Here is a 20,289-nt window from a genome sequence, read left to right on the forward strand (position 1 = left end):
ATTGATAATAATGGTAATTTTATTTAATTTTTCTTAGAATATCAAGAAACTTCTCAAAGTCCCATACAGTAATTCTCAGATAAGTATGATGGTGCACAGAATAGGAAAGACTCTACTATTAGATCAGTTTGATGTTCATAGTCATTTGCTTAGAGCATCTCAAGTAAGTACATTGTTTGAAAGAATCTGTAACCCAAAATAAACTTTGATAGCACTTCATGTGAATATATTTTTTACTTTGAAATTATTAAAGTCACCATATTATCTTGTAATTAGAAGATTATTATTACTTAATGGACATCACCATGAAGTCTGACAGTGCATCATGTGAAGTCCACACTAAGCATTATTGATATGATGCTACTGTACTTCTCCTTTGACAATCCCTGACAAAGCATTCACAACCTCTGCAAATCCATTCCATTTATTTACTGCTCTCCAAGCAAAAAAATGTAGTCCTTATATCCTTGCTAACTATGATATTATGTAATCACCTAGAATTATCCTTGTTCTCTTTTGTTCAGTCATATAAAGATTTCTTTAGCATCTACTCTGTAAAACACCTTTAGTAAGATATGTTTGCCATATCCCCTCTTATGGAAACCTATCAGCTAGACTTTGTAACTCACAAGCCTTCAGTCTATCCTAATAGGGAGCACTCCACAAGGCAGACACATTTTGGTCACTCACCTTGGAATCCTTGCCTCCACTGTCACATTCCCAAGAAACCTAGTTGTTGTAGACAAGCCCTTTGGTTGAAAAAACCTGGTTTTAATCCCATATACGATGTGAGGAACGATGTGAGGCCTTTTCCGTGAAATGGTGAGTTAACTTATATGGAGGTATCGGGTTTTTTCCCCTCTTAGAAACTTAGATTATTCATCCCTCAGAACAGGCCAGCTGGCCCCATGAACACACAGATCTACAGACATAAAATACCCCTAGAGGGATGCAGCAGGAGAATGGCAAGTCAGCTACATTAAACTGTCTAAAGCGCCTAATCAGGGGATGCCACCTGCCTTGGATGAATCTGATTTGTCCCTATTGATAAATTCTTATCCAGATTATGCAATAGCTATAAAGCATTTAGTTTCATGTACTTTTATTTCTTCTTCTTCTTCCAATGTAGTTAGTAGCACTGTGCTTCATGTTGCATAAAACTAGCTTGATAGATCTTAGCAAAGTAAGTGAGTAATTGCATCTGCTTGTGATGCAGTTCAGTAAAGTTATTCTTCCACTTTCATTCTTTTTACTTGCATCATAATGATGTCCTTTTGGGCTGTCTTTAACCTGTGCTGCAAACTTCTTTTACTCCATCTTTGTTTTCCATTCAGTGCTTGTAACTTTTCTGGTCTGCACTGTATATGTTTCCAAACTCCTCTCATCCTTATACCATGATATTCCTTCCGCATCATTTTTTTAAAAATATCTCTTGCTCAATAAGGTTGCACATCCATTTCATTCCCATTTTCGTTCTTTTAAACTTCAGAAACACCTTCATTTGGATACTGCATTGAAAATAATTCATAAAGTTGTCTTCATCTAAGTTCCTAAATTTCATTGGGTAAGATGCAGTCTCTTAAAAAGTACAAAAATCAGCAGAAACACTTCACTCTCATAGCAGACACCACCAATGAGCTTGCTGTAACAAGCACAAAAAGTTGTGGCCAAACTCTTACCCCTTTTATGAACTAAAAAATAAAATGCAGTGAAGCAAAGTTATCCAGTATAGCATAATTTTTTGGTTCCTATGTGTTTGCTGCAATGAGAGTTGACTGTATTTGTTATGCATTTTGGGATACAAAAATTACAGTCTGTGTACAACATTGAGGAAATTGTACTCCAGGAAATAAAGCCAGGGATTTGGGAATATTAGCAGCAGTAGTAGATAGAGAGTTGAAGTTTAGAGGGCATCTAAAGTAGCCAGGGTAACTTACAGGATTACTTAGTTATTGAAAAACACACTAACAAACAGAGATAAGGTAGTTATCATTCCTCTTTATAAAGCTTTGATATGACCATATCTGAATTACTGTGCTCAAATCTGGTCACTTGGGTTTCTTGGGGTGAGGAAGTTGTGGAGAAGATCCAGAGGCAAGTGACCAACATGGTGAGTGGTCTGTAGAATGCTCCCTATGAGGATAAATTTGAGGGTTTGTGGTTGCAAAAGTTGGTTGATATGAAAAAAAAAAAGGGGGATGGTATGATTAGAAACATTTAAGTTATTTAAAGGATTTTATAGGATTAATATAAAGGAATTATTTCAGTACTTGGCTAGACGAGGAAGAACGAGGTCATTCCTAGAAATTGAGTAAGAGCATGGCTAGCAAGGGTGTGAGGAATAGATTTTTTGCTTTAATGAAGTGGATCGTTGGAGTCAGTTTTGAGTGCTTTGTCTGTTAATGGTTTCAAGGAGAGGTATGATAGATATTGTGTTGATAGTTTGGATCTCCCATGATGAGGCTTGGGATTCCATGGAGGTGCCTGTGCAATAATAATAATTGTAATAATTTTAAAACAAGCTGTGTTTTTCTAAGTTAATTTTTTTTTTAATACAGAAACAGTGGGAATGGCTACGAAAGTTTTATTTTGAACATATACTTCAGTCCCTTCAAGAAAAGGTAAATAATTCTGTTTATTTATATATATTGCTTTTAGAATTGCATAAAAAGTTTGTGTTATTTCTCACACTCTCTGCTTGTGTATTTACATATATAACATCACCATTTCATAATTTATCTTTAAGGAAGACAGTCTTCCTTTGGATCTTTTCACTAACATTTTTGTATCAGTGTATTATACTTTGGAAAATTGTATTATTGATTTCTTCCTAATATTAGTCAAAGGTACAAATAAAAGTTTGTTATGTGAAATATCTTCACATGTGGGCTACTTGTATATAGAAAGTAATTAATTTCATTTCTCTGTATCCCATAATGCACAGCACTTACTTCTTAGGTGTGTATAATGCAAAGGTTAAAGGTCGAAACTGGTCTTGGTAGTAACATATACCTCACACATAACTCACTATTATGAATAAGCACTCATACCTCCCACTCAAAAGTTAGCGCAAAATATTTTGAAGTTTTTCATGGATTTGATACACAGATTGTGCAGCTAGCGAAAATGTAAACTAGATTATTAATTATAAAAACTTTAATAATTATCTATATTTTGGCAATGTTACATTGCCATCTTCAGGGATCACAAAACAATGATATGTGTTTGCATGCACTCACAATAAGCAAATGAGGCTGAAGAAAGGCAACAGAAGTCAGTTCTAGAGTCTTGAATGGTGCCACCTAGTGGACTAAATTTTCTTCAGCCTCATTTGCTTAGTGTGAGTGCCTGCATGCACATATCATTATTTTGTGATCCTTAAAGATCTGATCCCTCCAATCTTCTTTCACTACGAGTTATTCCCGCTTCCTATGCAGGGTCCACGTGTACTTAGATGCGACTTCTTGTTAGTACCACTCACCACTCCCAACCGACCTGTCTCCTGGTCTGCCACTGGGGAGGGGATATATTTTTGGCTGTAGAAGCATATGTTCACGGGCTGGTTTGCCTGCTTGCGGGATGAAAAACGCCAGATAAACTGGTGGAAAAAGCCCTACTGCCTGCACCCAAGACCAGCTAACTTGGCTATGCCTGAGGAAGATCCTCAAGTTCCTCACGTCTTCGATGGGAATTGAACCTGGGACACTCCTTCCCCAGGCATATGGTCGCTTCGCAACCATATGCCTGGGGAAGGAGTGTCCCAGGTAAAGCAAACACATATCATTGGCTAACTGTGCAGACCATGTGATCCCTTAAAAACTACCTATATTTTGGCGATGTAACATTGACAAAATATAGATAGTTATTAAAGTTTTTATAATTAATAATCTAGTTTACATTGTTATTTCCTAAAAAATTATCAGCTATGTCTAACTTATATATAAGATATCTTCTTCTTCCTAACATGAATTTTAGGCCAGGTGGTGCTCCGGTCTCATGCCATCTCTTTCATGGTCTTTCGGTTCTTCTTTTTCCACTTATTTTATATCTGTATAATATTTTTGGTAGTCTGCTGTTGTCCATTCGATTTAAATGCTCTATCCATTTTTGTTTATACTGTCTTATGTAGTAATTAATTGGTTTTATATTCAGGGATTGTAAAATTTCTTCATTTTTTTTATGGTCCTACTTGATATATTTAGCTGTTTTTCTGAGAAACTTAATTTCTGCTGTTTCAATTGGTTTTTAATCTTTCCCTTTTATGGTCCATATTTCACTTCCATTTAGTAGAGTTGGTTTTGACAAGACATTATATAGTCTGATTCTAGTGTGTTTTTGTACTAGGGATGCTGATAAATCTCATCCCAAGTATCCTAAAGTATTTACTTGTTCTAATATTTTATTATCTATCACTAATTTACTTCTTATTAGGTTTTCTCCTTTGAATGCCATTATTTTTGTTTTTTCTTTAGATATTGTCATATTATATTGTTTTGAGATATCATTTAATGATCTTTGTAAATCATCTTCTGATGTAGCTAATACTATTTGATCAACTGCAAATAGTAGTGTATCTATCTACATTTGTGGGATTATTTGTATACCAAATGGTTTATACTGTTTCGAAATTGTTATAATTTTATTTATATATATATATATATATATATTGAAAGGAAGAGGTGAGAGGGTACATCCTTGTCGTACTCCTCTTGATGTATCTTTCCATTCTGAGATGTGTTCTAATTTAACTGCTATTTTATTTCTTGTATATATTTCTTGAATGGATTGTAAGAGTTGGTTTGGTATATGATATCTACAAGAATTAAGTACTTCCTTGAAATAGTATGCCACTTGTGAATTTCATTACTATTCTGCAAATACCTCCTAAAGTCAAAGACTCGTTATTTATTACCATTATTATGTAGAGTGAACTCTATATTATCTAAACAGCTTTGGAAATATCTTTGAATAGTGAATTTTTTTATCATAATAGAGATATCCCAGAATGATGTCTTCTTGCAATGTCAGTGTAGGTGCATGCACACACACTGAAGTGGTTCATCATTTGTGAGATATGTGAATTTTGTTATCACAGTTTTAGTACTCTTGGTAGTGCAAATTTCTTTTAAAAAATATATATATATATTAATATATAATATATACAGAAAAAAAAAGGAAAAGGTCACCTGAAGTATGCTTTGTTTGCAATGTGAAATAAATCTTAGCAACTTAAAATTAATAATGAACAATTACATGAAATGAATATGCACATACAAAGAAAACTAAGGTGCAAAAAAAAAAAAAAAAACTTTCTTTCTATATTTAGCCGAAGTAACATTAAACCACAGTTTGCACTATGAATTGGTAAGATTTCCCCATAGTGTAGGAATGACATTTAATACTGGCAACTCACTGTATTTGTGCAACTTAATTTATTTTCATAAATTAAATGCAATTTAATCTCTGTAGGCATTTTGCAAAAGAGGAATAAATAAATTCTATAACCAAACAAGCAAACAACAGTTTGTGATAATGAAAGGGAATTCTAATTGTAGAAATGGACATTGATGATTCATTAATTTATGTCAATTTTACAAAAACTGATTACTGACAATACTCATTATTATTGATTAATTATCCTTGATTATTATTATAATTGATTATTGATCATCATTGATGATGAATAATTGATAAGAAAGTAAGTGATAGCATCCGATATACCTACTCTGATCAACAATCTTCCATACAGCTTAAAACACCTAACCAGTTATTGACCACTCAAACAAGAACTATGGAAGTGATATCAGCAGTTAGAACAACACACCCACACAACCGAAAGGCCAAATAGGATCAGTTATCTAGGTGACTAAAGGGAAAAACACCTGCATATAATCACCAAAACACAAACAGCGATTAAACAATAACTCCACTGTCTTCACAGAAGATTAATCTAGCTTCAAAGATGGTGAGATTATGACCACATTATAACCCTATTACCACAATTAACATCCAGATCACATTAACTGATGTCTATAGAAAATCATCCTGGTACTTGACCATTAATGATATTATTTATTCTTATGAGAATGAGTCTCATCCCTAGTTACGTATATTTCACTCTCTTTGTGCATATGATAATAGTTTTTGTCCTAGTCCATATCTGTAAGTACTCTTTAGAACTAAACTCATCCTTAATATTTTACTAACACCAAATTTTATTACTACATGAGTTACATAAATTTAGGAAATGGCTACGTGATGATTTTGCTGGATTTTCAAAGGCTTTATAGAATACTGAAAAGACAGAATACTGAATGGAATTCTGTTATGCAAATTAGAACAAATGGGGATGGGCAAGACATTGGTTAAATGGATAAGAGGTTGGCTGCTGGATAGATATCAAAAAGTGATATGGAGGGGCAGAATCGAGGCAAAACAGGTGACTAGTGCTGTGCCACAAGGTTCAGTTCTGGGACCATTGTTGTTTAATTTGTGCATAAATGATGTAAGAAACCATCATCATCATCAAATTCCTGCAATGTACAGGATATGATAGTACTACATGAAAAAAATTACATCATTACTACCTTCCTATCTACAATTTTCCTTCAAATCAGTCTGTTACTTGTCAAGACTCCAACATTATCAGATCTTATATTTCTATCGTCTAAGGCACTTTGTACCGTATCAATCCACCTATATCTTGGTCTTCCTCTGGGTCGTTTTACTGCCAACCTGGCAGAGAACACTTCTTTTGTTAATCTTTCTTTGCCCATTCTGTTTAAGTGACCCTACCACCTGAGATTAGCTCTGCTAATGCATTCCTGGATGTTGACAATGTCAAGTTCTTTCCTAATATTCTCGTTTTTAATATGATATTGCCATCGATGCCATCTGTTCACACCTATAATCTTTCTCAGGATTCTCATATCTGTGGTCTCTAGTCTTTGGTCAAGTGTTTTACTTCTGACCCAGCTCTCAGATCCATAAGTTAAAACTGGTTTGAACACTGTCTTGTATACAGCTAATTTAGTGTTCCGACTAATTTCTCTCTTATTCCATATGAATTTATTCAATTGACTTCCTACCATACCAGCTTTGCTGATTCTGTTGTCTATTTCTATATTTAGTTTACCATCTTCAGTAAAAATCGTGCCTAAGTAGCTGAAATGCTTCACTTGTTCCACAAGTTCTCCATTCACAACAGATATTTTCAATGATTCTGCCTATTTTCATTGTCTTTGTCTTTTTATTGCTGACCTTCATACCATATCTATTACAACAATTATTCAATTTAGTCAGGGAATCTTGCAGACTTGTAGCAGATTTATTTAGAAGTATAACATCATCCGCATAAAGCAAAGAGATGACATTAACATCTCCAATTTTGATATCATGTTTAATACCACATTCCTTCATAATGTGATCCATATAGATAATGAATAACAGAGGGGATAATGTACATCCTTGTCTCACACCAGATTTAACATTAAACCATCTTCCTGTACTTCCTTCAATTCTAACTGCTGACGTACAACTCAAATAAAGACTAAGTATTGCTTGATATAATGCCCCATTGACACCATATAACTGTAGCATATTGAATAGCTTCTCTCTTGGCACCTTGTCATATGACTTTTCCAAATCGACAAAACTTAAATACAGATCTCTGTTATATTCCCATTCTTTCTTGAATATTTGTCGTAAAGTGAAGATCTGATCCCGACAGCCTCTATTTGGCCTGAATCTAGCTTATTCTTCACCAAGTTTTTCTTCCATAATTCTTCTCAACCGTTTCTCAAGTATACTTGCATAGATCTTGCCAGGAACACTCAGTAGGAAAATACCTCTGGAATTCTCACATTCAGTTTTATTTCCCTTACTATGAGAACTCTACTCCGATCATTGGGGAATTCGTCCCTCTGTCTAGGCTTTCTGAACTATGCAGGGCCCGTGCAAAATCTCAAATAAGCAAGTTATTTCGCTTCGTAGTTCAAACTTAAGTATGAAATAATAATAAGGAACCTTGAAAGGAAATATTCACCTATTTGCTGATAATGCAAAATTAGGTAGGGTAATAGTTAATCAAGGTGATGTGGAAGCTTGCAGAATGATTTAAATAGGCTGTCTGTATGGGTAAAAGATAATGGGTATCAGTTTAATGTAGAGAAATGTAAAGTTATGCATTTTGGGAAAAATAGATTACAAGCCGTGTATTATATTGATGGCACTGTACTTCAGGATTGCTAAGTTTGTTATGGTAGCCCATAAGATTACTTGCTATCGAAGAACACAATATGTGGCGATAAGGAAGTTGTTATTCTTCTTTATATGGCCTTCATGCACCCACATCTGGATTACTGTGCTCAAGTCTCTTCCCTAGGTTTCTTGGGGATGAGTAAGCAGTGGAGAGGATTCAGAGGCGAGTTTCCTGTGGAATGTTCCCTATGAGGATAGATTGAGTCTGTGTGGATTGCAGAAGTTGGTTGATAGGATAAAAAGAGAGGATATGATAGAAACATTTAAGTTGCTTAAAGGGTTTTATGGGATTGATGCAGGGGAAATGTTTCAGCACTTGGCTAGAGGGACCAGAACAAGTGGTCATCCCTGGAAATTGAATAAAGGTGTAGTTAGTATGGGGATGTGAGGACTATATTTTTTGTTTGGAGAGTTGAAATGGATTGCTGGAGTCAGTTGTTAGTGCTTTGTCTGTTAATGGTTCAAGGAGATGTGTGATAGATTGGGTCTCCCAGTGGTGAGTCTTCAGACTCCATGGAGGTGTCCATATAATAATAATAATATAAACCAAGTTTGATTTAGAAAAATAACTTAATTGCATATTAGAGAATTAATATTTTCGTGAATGCAAAACAAAAAGTGTGATATAGGGAAATGATTATAATATGTATATGTAACAAGCACATGAGTAGCAGCTGTTGTTGTCAGCAACACATACTAATGCTCTCTGATCTCACACTCAGACTGCAAGATGATTAACACTACAGTCACTGACATGATGTTAAATAAATATCAATCGGTAAATGTGAATTGCATTGTTTCCTTAATAGGAAGCTGTAGATAGGAAATGAATTAGAAGTTCTGGTGTTAATGAGACTTACAGAATGCTTATATAACGATGGGAAATATAGCAATGTAAGTAAAAAATCCGCTGGGCTAAACTAATTTGTAAACAAATACCATAAGATGCATAACAAGGAGCTTTACTAAAAGAGAAAAGCACATAATGTTCTTTTATTATAATTTTATATGCTAAAATACAATTCGAGTACACTTGGTACTTTTCATTTGATATATATATATATATGTATGTGTGTAAGCCAAAAATACAGCAATATTTACCTAGCTTATCAAAATCTTAACTGCTCACTGAAATGAGCAAGGTTTTCCTTTTGTTTTTATGAAAGTACTGTGAAATTAGTATTAAAAAGTAATAAAAATAGGGACAAAGTACTGTATTGGTTTTGTCTGAAGAAAAAAAAATCTAGCCAGTAATGTACAATTATGCACATGAATTAAGTTTTTTTATTCCTATGTGTTCAATAATGTATTCATTCCATATAAATGATTTTTGCAACCATTTCTGATAAATAAGTGAAAGAAAATGAAAATAATGCTTTGAGGATGAAAATTCACTGTATGCATGCATCTAGAAAATACAGATTGAAAAGTTCCAATTAATTGTGAAATTAAATTTGTTTGCTACAAAAAAGATTTCAAAAAGTATATCAATTAATGATGCTATGGATGTTTATTACATATATACATTTCTCTTATATACTTCCTTTAGTTCTGCCAGTATTGCTTGCATTATCAAGCTTTTTTTTTTTTAATATGACAGGTAAATTATGTCATGAGGAGTTTAAATTCATATCAGAATCTTAAAAATAGATATGAGTACAGCTGGCAACATACACAATGTTGCTTGTCTCTAAATATACATATCTGCTAAAACCTACCATAATAATAGGCATAAGTTTTTTTTCAGGGATAATATATGAGTCATGTAACTTATTTATCAAAAGCTTTTTTTAGGATAGCATGATTAATGCACAAAATAGCGTCTTTGAAAATGGAACATCAAATTTTATTTTTCAAACCAGAACTTTAGCATACTGAAAACAGAATATTATTTATTACCAAGAACACTGTTGTGGTAAGTTGCCACTTGTATGCATGCAATATTTGGCTGCTTCTAAATTCATGGATATATGTTATGAAAAAGTGTTTTTATGGTTGAGATACAATTTAACATTTACAAACATGATATATAAGTTTTATGGCAAGAATATGATACTCTGTAGTTTTAATAATTAAACAAAAATATGAACATTATTCAATAATAAAACAATGCAAGCAGTTACTAATTAGTCACTAGAGCTGAATTAGCATTAATTAGTAATAACACTTTTTCTCTTCATAATGAACTGGCCACATCTCTTCCATCCTACCTATGGAACAACATCGATAGTGTTACATTCAACAAAGCAATAGCAATCTCAGAACAGAAGAAACATACATTAATTCATAAGTTCAACTTACTCCTTCAGGAGAAGGAAATACATAAAAAAACAACCAGATCATTCAAAAGTAGTTATTAACCTTTCTTCGAGAGTCCTAACAAAAGAAGAGAATAATCTTTTACTTAAGGGTTTTAACTTTGCCTTAACCCCACATTTCCTACCAAAAATTGATATCATAGCACAAATAGAAAAAGGAATTAGAAATCTACCGGACAACACGCAGATCTTATCCATATAAAAAGTACAGCTTTACTATTAAAAAGCAGATTACCTTATAGGAATCTACCTTACAATGAATACGCTTGTCTTAAAATGTTAAAGGATGACAAAAATATTGTCATAATCAAAGCGGATAAAGGCAACACAGCTGTCGTTTTAAATGCTACAGAATATGATAACAAAATGAAAAGTCTCCTGGAAGATACAAACACCTACAAACCCTTAGACAGAGACCAGACTTGGCATACATACAAAAAAACAAATGATCTAATAAAAAAGTGCCACTCTGGACAGAAGAACTTAAAAAAATACAATTAAAACATCCTTTGATACCAAGAATATATGGTGTTCCAAAGATCCATAAGACAGATATACCTTTAAGACCAATAGTAGATGGAAGAGATTCGCCGACTTCCAACTTGGCAAAATACCTCACCAACATGATCTCACAATATATAGAAAAAACATTTATTTTTTTATTTCTTTCAGTATTTTGTATAACTGAATAATAAAAAATGTGGTGTAATCACCAAAATATATCTTTTGAACCAATTAGCCACAGAAGTCTATGCCTGCTAAATGTACCTTATTAAAGAAAAAATGAAAGAGATTGAAAACCAGAACCAAACCTTGGAGATTCGGTGGCTGAAGAAAACAGTGACTGATTCAACCAGAGAGGAACGTGGTGAAGTTATCTGCAAGGATACAAAAATCAGAAATCCATGGTGGACTCAGAAGGTTAGAGAGGCAAGTCTTCAAATGAAGAAAGGTGTATACTCGAGTTCTTGGCATGTAAGTCAAGTTGTGTTTTTAGAGAATACAGAGAAAAATGCAAGAAATTGAAGCAAATGTGCAAAACTAGTTAAACAAAACTCATAGGAAGACTTTGGTTAGAACATAGAAAATAAATATCTGGAAGGTGGCAAACTATTCTGGAGGCATGGAAACTGAAGATCAATATTCTAGATATGTGGAGTCAGCATTACTTTGAAAGAGCTAAATGAAACAAATAGTGACAGCACAGTGGTAGAAAACACCCAACAGGAATGTAATCTGAAATATATATCAATACCTGAAATAGAAAAAAAAAAAAAAAATAACATCAAAAACTTGAAATGTGAAAAAGCAGCTGGAGTAGATAACATCTGACAGAAATTCTCAAATAAGAGGTAGTATAAAAGTTTTATAGTGGCTACACCACATTATTCAAAGGCCTAAGCAGAGGATAAAAATTCCAAGTGAATAAAGCAAAGCTCTCCTAGTACTTATATAAAAAGGGAAATAAAACAGTGTGAGAATTATACAGGAATTTCCCTAATGCGTATTCATTATAAGATTTATGGAGGGGAAAAATTGTGGAAGGGAAGTGGGGAACATATTAAATAACTTCATAAAATAATGTTATTATAATAATATATTATAATAATTCATATGATCATAAATTCAATGTTAATTGAGGACATTTCATTTTAAAAAAATTGTGGGACATATGAATTTTAAAGTAAATTGATGTTCATTGGGCATATTCTGGTAATTGGACCACATTTTTTTTTATTAAGCTAAAAGCAATTTAAAGAAATAAAACCTGACAAGTTTCGTAAATTGTTTGACTTACATCTTCAGGGGTAAAAGGTAACTGAAAGTTAAAACAACAACAAAGAGAAATTAATAGTTCATACTACACAGTTGTAGCCATCTGACTGTTTATAAAATTAAAAATCAGAATGCAGATTCAAAGCAGTGCTAAGTTTAAACAATGCCGGATGATGCCACATTCTGTTGTTCACGATCATAATGTCCGAGGTCTGACTGAGGTATATTTTTTATCAAAGCTGACCAAACTTGGTGTAGAATTAAGCCTTGGTTTTTATTGCATTGTGTTGGAATTCCAAGCATGTTTGCAGCTTCTTTAAATTTCCTTATGTAACAGTTTTTTTCGATATAAGACATGTTTGTTTTCTGCCAGAGTACATTGTGGCCGGTGGAAGTGGTATGGAAAGCTAGACCTGATTTGTGTTCTCTTTTGTTTTGTACATCCTTTTGGCGTTCGTTCATGCATATTTCCCCAGATCTTCCTGTCTGTCCTACGTAGCAGATGCTGCAAGAACAATAAATTATATAAACACCTGGTTTTTTTAAAGGTTGATGTGGAGGTTTCAGGGGATATAGAAATCTTGAAATTTTTTCCAGCGGCAGAAAGGCTACTTTGATGTTATGTTTGTTTAGTAATTTAGCCATCTTGTCTATAACATTCTTGATGTATGGAAGCATGATGGAGTTTATGAAACCTTGTTTCTGTGGGATGCTTGTAGGAGTTGTGTGGACGATTTTTTTGATAGTCTTGGGTTCATAACCATTTTTTTTGAGGATCTGTGTTTAATATTCCAATTCTTCATTTCTCTGTTTTTCTGTGCTCGAAATATTATAAGCTCTGTCCCTCAGGGTTTTTATTAGACCTATTTTTTGCAAAGGGTGGTGTGAGGCAGCATTAAGAAATCTTCCTGTGTTGGTGGGTTTTCTATATATTGAGAAAGAAAGTTTATTATCTTTTTCATTGACTTCTAATAGGATGTCAAGAAAAGGGAGTTTTCTAAATTCTTCTTGTTCTAAAGTAAATTTTATATTCTTATGTAAATTATTCAGGTAATTTATGAAAGCAATGAGTTCATCTATTATTCCTGGCCAAATGATGAAAATGTTGTCTACATAGCATAGCCAAATTTTTTTTTTTTTATGATAATTGATTAAAGCATTATTTTCAAAATGTTCCATAAAAGGTTAGCTAAAGCTGGAGAGAAGGAAGTGCCCATAGCCAATCCTTCTTTTTGTTCCCAAACTTTGTCTTGATACATGAAAAAAGTATTATTTATACAATGTTTATAAAGATATACGATGTCCAGAGGAAAGAGGTCTTCAAGGAGATTCACAGTTTCGTTTCTTGGAACATTTACAAATAGGCTGATAACGTCCAAACTTGCTAAGATGTCTGAAGGTCCAATGTAAATATCTTTTACCTTCTCAATAAAATGTGTACTGTTCTTGATGAAAGCAGATGTTTTTCCTGTGTAAGGTAAAATCATGTTAGTGAGAAGTTTTGCTAAATTAGAGGTCGGAGAATCTCTTCCATCCACTATCGGTCTTAAGGGAATACTTATCTTATGTATTTTTGTACACCATAAATTCTTGGAACTAAGGGGTGTTTAGATTGTAGACTTCTTTTTTAAGTTCTTCATTCCAGTTAGGCATCTTTTTAAGTTCTTTATTCCAGTTAGGCATCTTTTTAATTTGATCATCAGTTTTATTGTGAGCATTCCATGTGGGATCTCTGTCTAAAGGCTATAGGTATTAGAATCTTCATGAAGAATTTTCATTTTGTTGTTATAATCTTCAGAGTTCAAAACTACTGTTGCATTCCCTTTATCTCTGGAATGACTTCTAATGAGACTATATTGATCAAGTGCATATAATAAACAACTATGTTATACTAACTAGTTTCACCAACTAAGCCTGTTGGCATCCTCAGTGCCTGATGCAAGGCACTAAAAAATAAAAAACTGTTACAAACTATAATCAACCAATTCCAACTATATTAGACAAAGAACAGTGCGCATACAATACATGCATAGAGCATGCATGATCTCAACTGTTGTTATTTAGGTACGTTCTATAGTTGGTACTGTAATTCAGTTCTGGTGAGGTAAGAGATCTAATAAGGGTTTTCCAGATCACGGGCAAGATTAGTCTTTAGTTCCTGTTAAGGTTTTGTATACAGCAGGCAAATGCTGTGGCTTCTTTAAAAATTCGGGAGCGGAAGTCCTCCTCTATGTAAGGAATTGTGTTTCTATCCCACTCTATGATATGGTTCATTCTTGAGAAATGAAAAGCTAACCCAACTTTTCTACTTTGTTATTATTGACGTCACCAATATGTTCTTTTTGCCTAATTTCAAGGCTCCTTGACGTCTGGGTAATGTAATTCAAGCCGCACGAGCAGGGTATGTTGTAAACTCCAGCATATTTGAAGAAAGGATGGCTATCTTTTGGAGATCTTAAGAATTGTCTAATCGTTTCTGTAGGTTTAAAGGCCACTCTTATTTTATGTGGTCTAAGGAGTCTTGAAATCTTATTCGAAACTGTCCCTAAGTATGGAATGACGATGGTAGAAATATAACGTATGTCATCTCGTTGTCTTTGTGGGGGGTCAGAGAAAAGTATCTTGTGGACGAGTCTTCAAAGAAATCCATTCATGGTAAGGTCGTTAGATATCAGGGATAGTTCATAGTGGAGGTCTTGTTGATCTGTTGTAAGGAAAGAGGCACAGTTCTTCAGCATGTGTACAATGCTAAGTTTCTGAGAAATGTGCGAGGGGAGAAGAGAAATGTAAATAACGTCCTGTATTGGTAGGTTTGCGGTAAACTGAGAGGTTGATATCCCCCATTTGTTAGCTTCTTAATTAAAATGTCCAGAAATGGTAATTAGTCATCTTTTTCAAGTTCTAGAGCGAATTTGATTGTGTGGTGTAAAGAGTTGATCTTGTTTAGAAAGTCTAACAGGTCCCTTTTTTGTGTGGTTCCAAACAATAAAGATATCGTCCACGTATCTCCACCATACTGTGGGTTTAAGGTTTATTTGAGATAAGATTTTACTTTCAAAATTCTCTATAAAGAAATCAGCACAAGATGGAGAAAAGGGGCTACCCATTGCAAGGCCAGTCAATTGCTGATATATGGTTTTATTCCATATGAAAAAGTTTGATGTTAAACAATGACGGAACAGAGAAGTAATATCTTGTGGGAGCAAACTTCCTCCACAGGGATGTTAGTGAATTCAGATGTAACATCTAGGCTGGCAAATAGATCCTTATTGGAGATTGAAATGTTCAGTTTCTCTACAAAATGTTGTGAATTTCGTATATAATTGTCCGAATAAGACGTGTGGTTTGAGGAGGCTTGCCAGGTGTTTAGATAACAGATAAGTGGGTGAATTGAGACCATCTACAATCGAGCGTAGTGGTATTCCATTTTTGTGTACTTTAGGAGTACCAAATAGTCTTGGTGTTAGTGGATGCAATAGATTTCAATCTTCATTTCAAGTCTATAGGCTAGTTCACCATGTGCCGTATTAAATTGTTGGTGTCATTGTGATTCTTTAGTTGGATCTGTGACCAGGACACGGTAGGTTGATGTATCCGATAGTAAGCTGTTAATCTTATCTTCATAATCACTGGTGTTTAAAATCACTGTGGAACGAATTTCCCTTAACTCCCTTTAATATGATAATGTCTTTCTTTTTCTTCAAACTATACAATGTTCTTTTTTCCAGAGGAGTGATGTTTTTGTTAGCAGTTCTGGAAGATGAGAGGATGATACTACTTTTTAATCTAATATCATTAGCTATGGGTTCCTATAAAGATGAGAATGCCTTTTCTATATTACAAATGATATCCACTTTAGGGACATGATCAGGTGTTATCGCAAAATTGAAACCTTTTTTTAGTATACTGATCTCTGGTTTTATTAATACGTGATCCGATAAATTAAACATAACTTTGTTATCTGGTACAGAAGGTTTTGACTTAACGTTTTGTATAAAGATTGTTGAATTTTTTGATTTGGTTTCGTTTGCTTGTTGTAAAGGCTTTATAATAGCTAATATTGACCATTCTGTCCAAAAGTGACCATATATCTTGGTCTAAAGTACTAGAGATATCGTCATAAATCTGATAACATTCTAAATCTATTTGGCTTAACAGAAATCTGGTGTGCTGTATCCATTCACATCAAAGTGCCAAAGATGTTTTAAAATCAATATGTTTCGCTCATCTTGTATGGAATTGTTCTTTTAAAAATAGAAACTTTGGAATAATCTTGTTGTTCCGACATCTCTTCAAATAAGTGAGATGATTTAATAGTTTGGCCTTTTTACATTTGAGGAGTTCAAAACGGTGTACCTTTGGTTTGGATTCCCAATGGATTCTTTTCATGTTAAAAAACATTTAATTTTCTTGTCCATAAAAGCTCTGGAATGACTTCATGGGACTATATTGATCAAGTGCATATAATAAACGACTATGTTATACCAAGTAATTTCACCAACTAATTTCACCAACTAAGGCTGTTGGCATCTTCAGGGTACATAACTGATGTAAGGCACTAAAAAGTAAAAAACTGTTACAAACTATAATCAACCGATTCCAATTATATTAGACAAAGAACAGAGTGCATAGAATATATGCATAGAGCATGCATGATCCCACTTGTTGTTATTTAGGAATGTTCTATAATTGGCACTGTAATTCAGTTCTGGTGAGTTGAGAGATCTAATAAGGATCTTCCAGATCATGGGCAAGATTAGTCCTTGGTTAGGTTTTGTATACAGTTAAGGTTTTGTATACAGCGGGCAACTGCTGTGGCTTCTTTAAAAATTCGGGAACAGAGGTCCTCTTCTATGTAAGTAATTGTGCTTCTATCCCACTCTATGACATGGTTCGTTCTTGAGAAATCAAAAGCTAACCTTGATTTTTCTTCTCTGTTATTATTGACGTCACGAGTTCTTTTTGCCTAATTTCAAGGCTCCTTGAAGTCTGGCCGATGTAATTCAAGCTGCGCGAGCAGGGTATGTATGTTGTAAACTCCAGCATATTTGAAGAAAGGATTTCCTCGAAGACTCGTCCACAAGAAACTTTTCTCTTACCCCCCACAAAGACAACGAGATGACGTGTTATATTTCTACCATCGTCATTCCATATGTAGGGACAGTTTCGAATAAGATTGCAAGATATGGTTAGCTTTTCATTTCTCAAGAACAAACCATATCATAGAGTGGGATAGAAGCACAATTCATTACATATAGGAGGACTTCCGCTCCCGAATTTTTAAGAAGCTACAGCAGTTGCCAGCTGTATACAAAACCTTAACAGGAACCAAGGACTAATCTTGCCCGTGATCTGGAAGACCGTTATTAGATCTCTTAACTCACCAGAACTAAATTACAGTGTTAACTATAGAACGTTCCTAAATAACAACAAGTGAGAACATGCACGTTCTATGCATTATTATTATCCCGGGCAACTCCAAGCAGTCGACAGACTCATCGAGGGAGGCCCTAACATCATGTCAAGAACAACTATTCAACATTCACACAGTATCTATCATACCTTGCCTTGAACTCATTCATGGTCGTAGCACCCACAACAGACTCTGGCAGCTTATTCCACTCATTCACCACTCTCCAAGTAAAAAACCTAGCTCTAACACCCTTGTTAACCACATTCTTACCCAGCTTCCATGGATTGCCCCTAGTCCTCCCACCACTAGTACTATTTTCAAAAATATCATCTGGATTAATCTTATAGAAACCCTTCAGTAATTTGAATGTCTCAGTCATATCACCCCTTTTCTGCCTATCGACCAATTTTTGCAACCCACAAATCTTCAACCTATTTTCATAAGGTTCATTCCACAGACCTGCTATCATCTTGGTCACTCATCTCTGGATCCTCTTTACTTACTCCCCATCACGAAGAAACCCTGGCACCCATAACTATGCACAGTAGTCCAGATGGTGTCTTATCAAGGCTCGATACAGAGGAACAATAACTTGTTTGTCTCTGCATGTTAAAGTACTTTTCAGAACCCAAGTGATTTGATCAGCTGATTTATCCACTTTTGCAATGTGCCCCCTAAACTTCAATTCCCTATCCACCAACACTCCCAAATCCCTGGCCTCATCAATCTCCTGGAGTACGGTTCCACCAATGCGATATACTGCTGCTATTCTTTTCACCCCAAAATGCATAACCTTACACTTTGCCACATTAAACTGATATCCATTTTTCCTAGTCCAGTCCTCCAAACTATCCAAATCATCCTGTACAATTTTGACATCCTGTGCACTCACAATTGCTCTACCCAACTTTGCATCATCAGCAAACAAGTGAACACTTCCTCTCAGATCCTTTCCTATATCATTGATGAACAAATTGAAAAGTAGTGGTCCATGAACAGAGCCTTGCGGCACACCACTAGTCACAAGCCGTCTTTTACACTCAACTCCTGAATAAACCACTCTCTGGTATCTCTCCATCAACCACTCTCCTATCCATCTCACCAACCCAATATCCATCCCCATCTGCTCCAGTTTACTGATTAGGGGTCCATGTGGTATCCTGTCAAAGGCCTTGGCAAGGGCCAGTAGAATCACTGTAAACCCATTACCCTTATCAAGTTCAGTAACTTGCTCACATTTTATAACACAGTGATATAAAATGTGAGCAAGTTACTGAGGCATGATTTACCCTTCACAAAACCATGTTGTCCCCCATTCAATATTCCATTTTCATCTATCCAATCCTATATTCTTTTCTTGGCTAATTTCTCTGAGACCTTGACAACGATTCCTGATATGCTAATCGGTTGGTAATTTACAACAGCAGTCTTGGAACCACCTTTATGCAGTGGAACTATTTTCCCCCTCTTTCCACCCCTCGGGACTAACCCAGACCCGAGACTCAAACAAAATGGTCAATGGTACTGACAATTCTTTAGCCGCTTCTTGTACAACACGAGCTGGTATACCATCCAATCCCACAGATGTATTGACATTGAGGTTATGCAATAGAATACTCACCTCCACTTCATTCATCACAATTCACGTATAATCTACTGGTTCATTCATTTCTGCAATGTCACCACCTGGATGATATATGCTTGCAAAGTGCTCACTCAGTAACTCACTATATCATCTGAATCAGTTACCTCCCTACCATCGGCATTCTTTAAAATAATTCTGCCATATACATTTTTCCTTTTACTTGCAATATATCGAAAAAACTGTTTAGGATTGTCTTTAGCCTGCATGACCAATGTTCTTTCGTAATCCTTTTTTGCTTTTCTTACCACACTTGTTACCCTTCTGGCCTGCACTTTATACCGTTCATGTGCCTGCCGGTCACCTTTCTCCTTAAATTCCCTCCATAGTTGTTTCTTTTTTTGCAGCTCAAGCTTAATAGTGTTATTCATCCATTTAACCCCTACTTGATTTATTATTCGGACTCTAGGTATACAGTTAGCCATTGCTTCATGCAAACACTTCTTAACTGCCTCCCATGCACTATCAACTTCTAGTCCTTGCAGTTGTAAATGCCATGGCACTGAACCAATCAAACTCCTAAGCTTGTCATACTTTCCAGCCCGATAATTCCACATGTACCCTGTCTTAATTGTAAATTCCACATGTTTAGCCACCTCCCAAATATGACCACATTGCCACCAATTGGTGGCAATGTGGTGATATTTGTTACAGCCAAATCCTCAGATGTAATTACTATGTCAAGCACTCTCTGATTAATGGAAAATACTAGTTTCCCTAGTATTTTCCATTACATGCTGTCACAGATAGTTATCCCTTAATAACCGCATAAAATCCAATTCCTTCCTCCTGTGTGTCCTCTGCTCACTCCAATCAGTGCGACCATAGTTGAAATATCCCATAATAATTACTCTCCTTCCACTCATTTCTTCTATTTGCTT

At 34.8% G+C, this 20,289-nt stretch overlaps 1 protein-coding gene across 3 annotated transcripts in view; it reads left to right on the plus strand.

Annotated features, from left to right (window-relative positions):
* Positions 1-20,289, plus strand: part of LOC150106375 (erythroid differentiation-related factor 1) — a 381,623-nt gene that overhangs the window by 152,053 nt on the left and 209,281 nt on the right. For all 3 annotated transcript variants that reach the window (XM_090393103.1, XM_090393102.1, XM_090393104.1), the window contains 2 exons: positions 38-163; positions 2,559-2,621. In XM_090393103.1, coding sequence (XP_090249229.1) covers positions 38-163; positions 2,559-2,621 — 189 coding nt within the window. The remainder of the gene's footprint in view (positions 1-37; positions 164-2,558; positions 2,622-20,289) is intronic.

This window comes from Typopeltis vanoorti, chromosome 5 (genome assembly GCF_054136105.1).
Source record: "Typopeltis vanoorti isolate ZY-2024b chromosome 5, IOZ_Tvanoo_1.0, whole genome shotgun sequence".
NCBI lineage: Eukaryota > Metazoa > Arthropoda > Arachnida > Uropygi > Thelyphonidae > Typopeltis > Typopeltis vanoorti.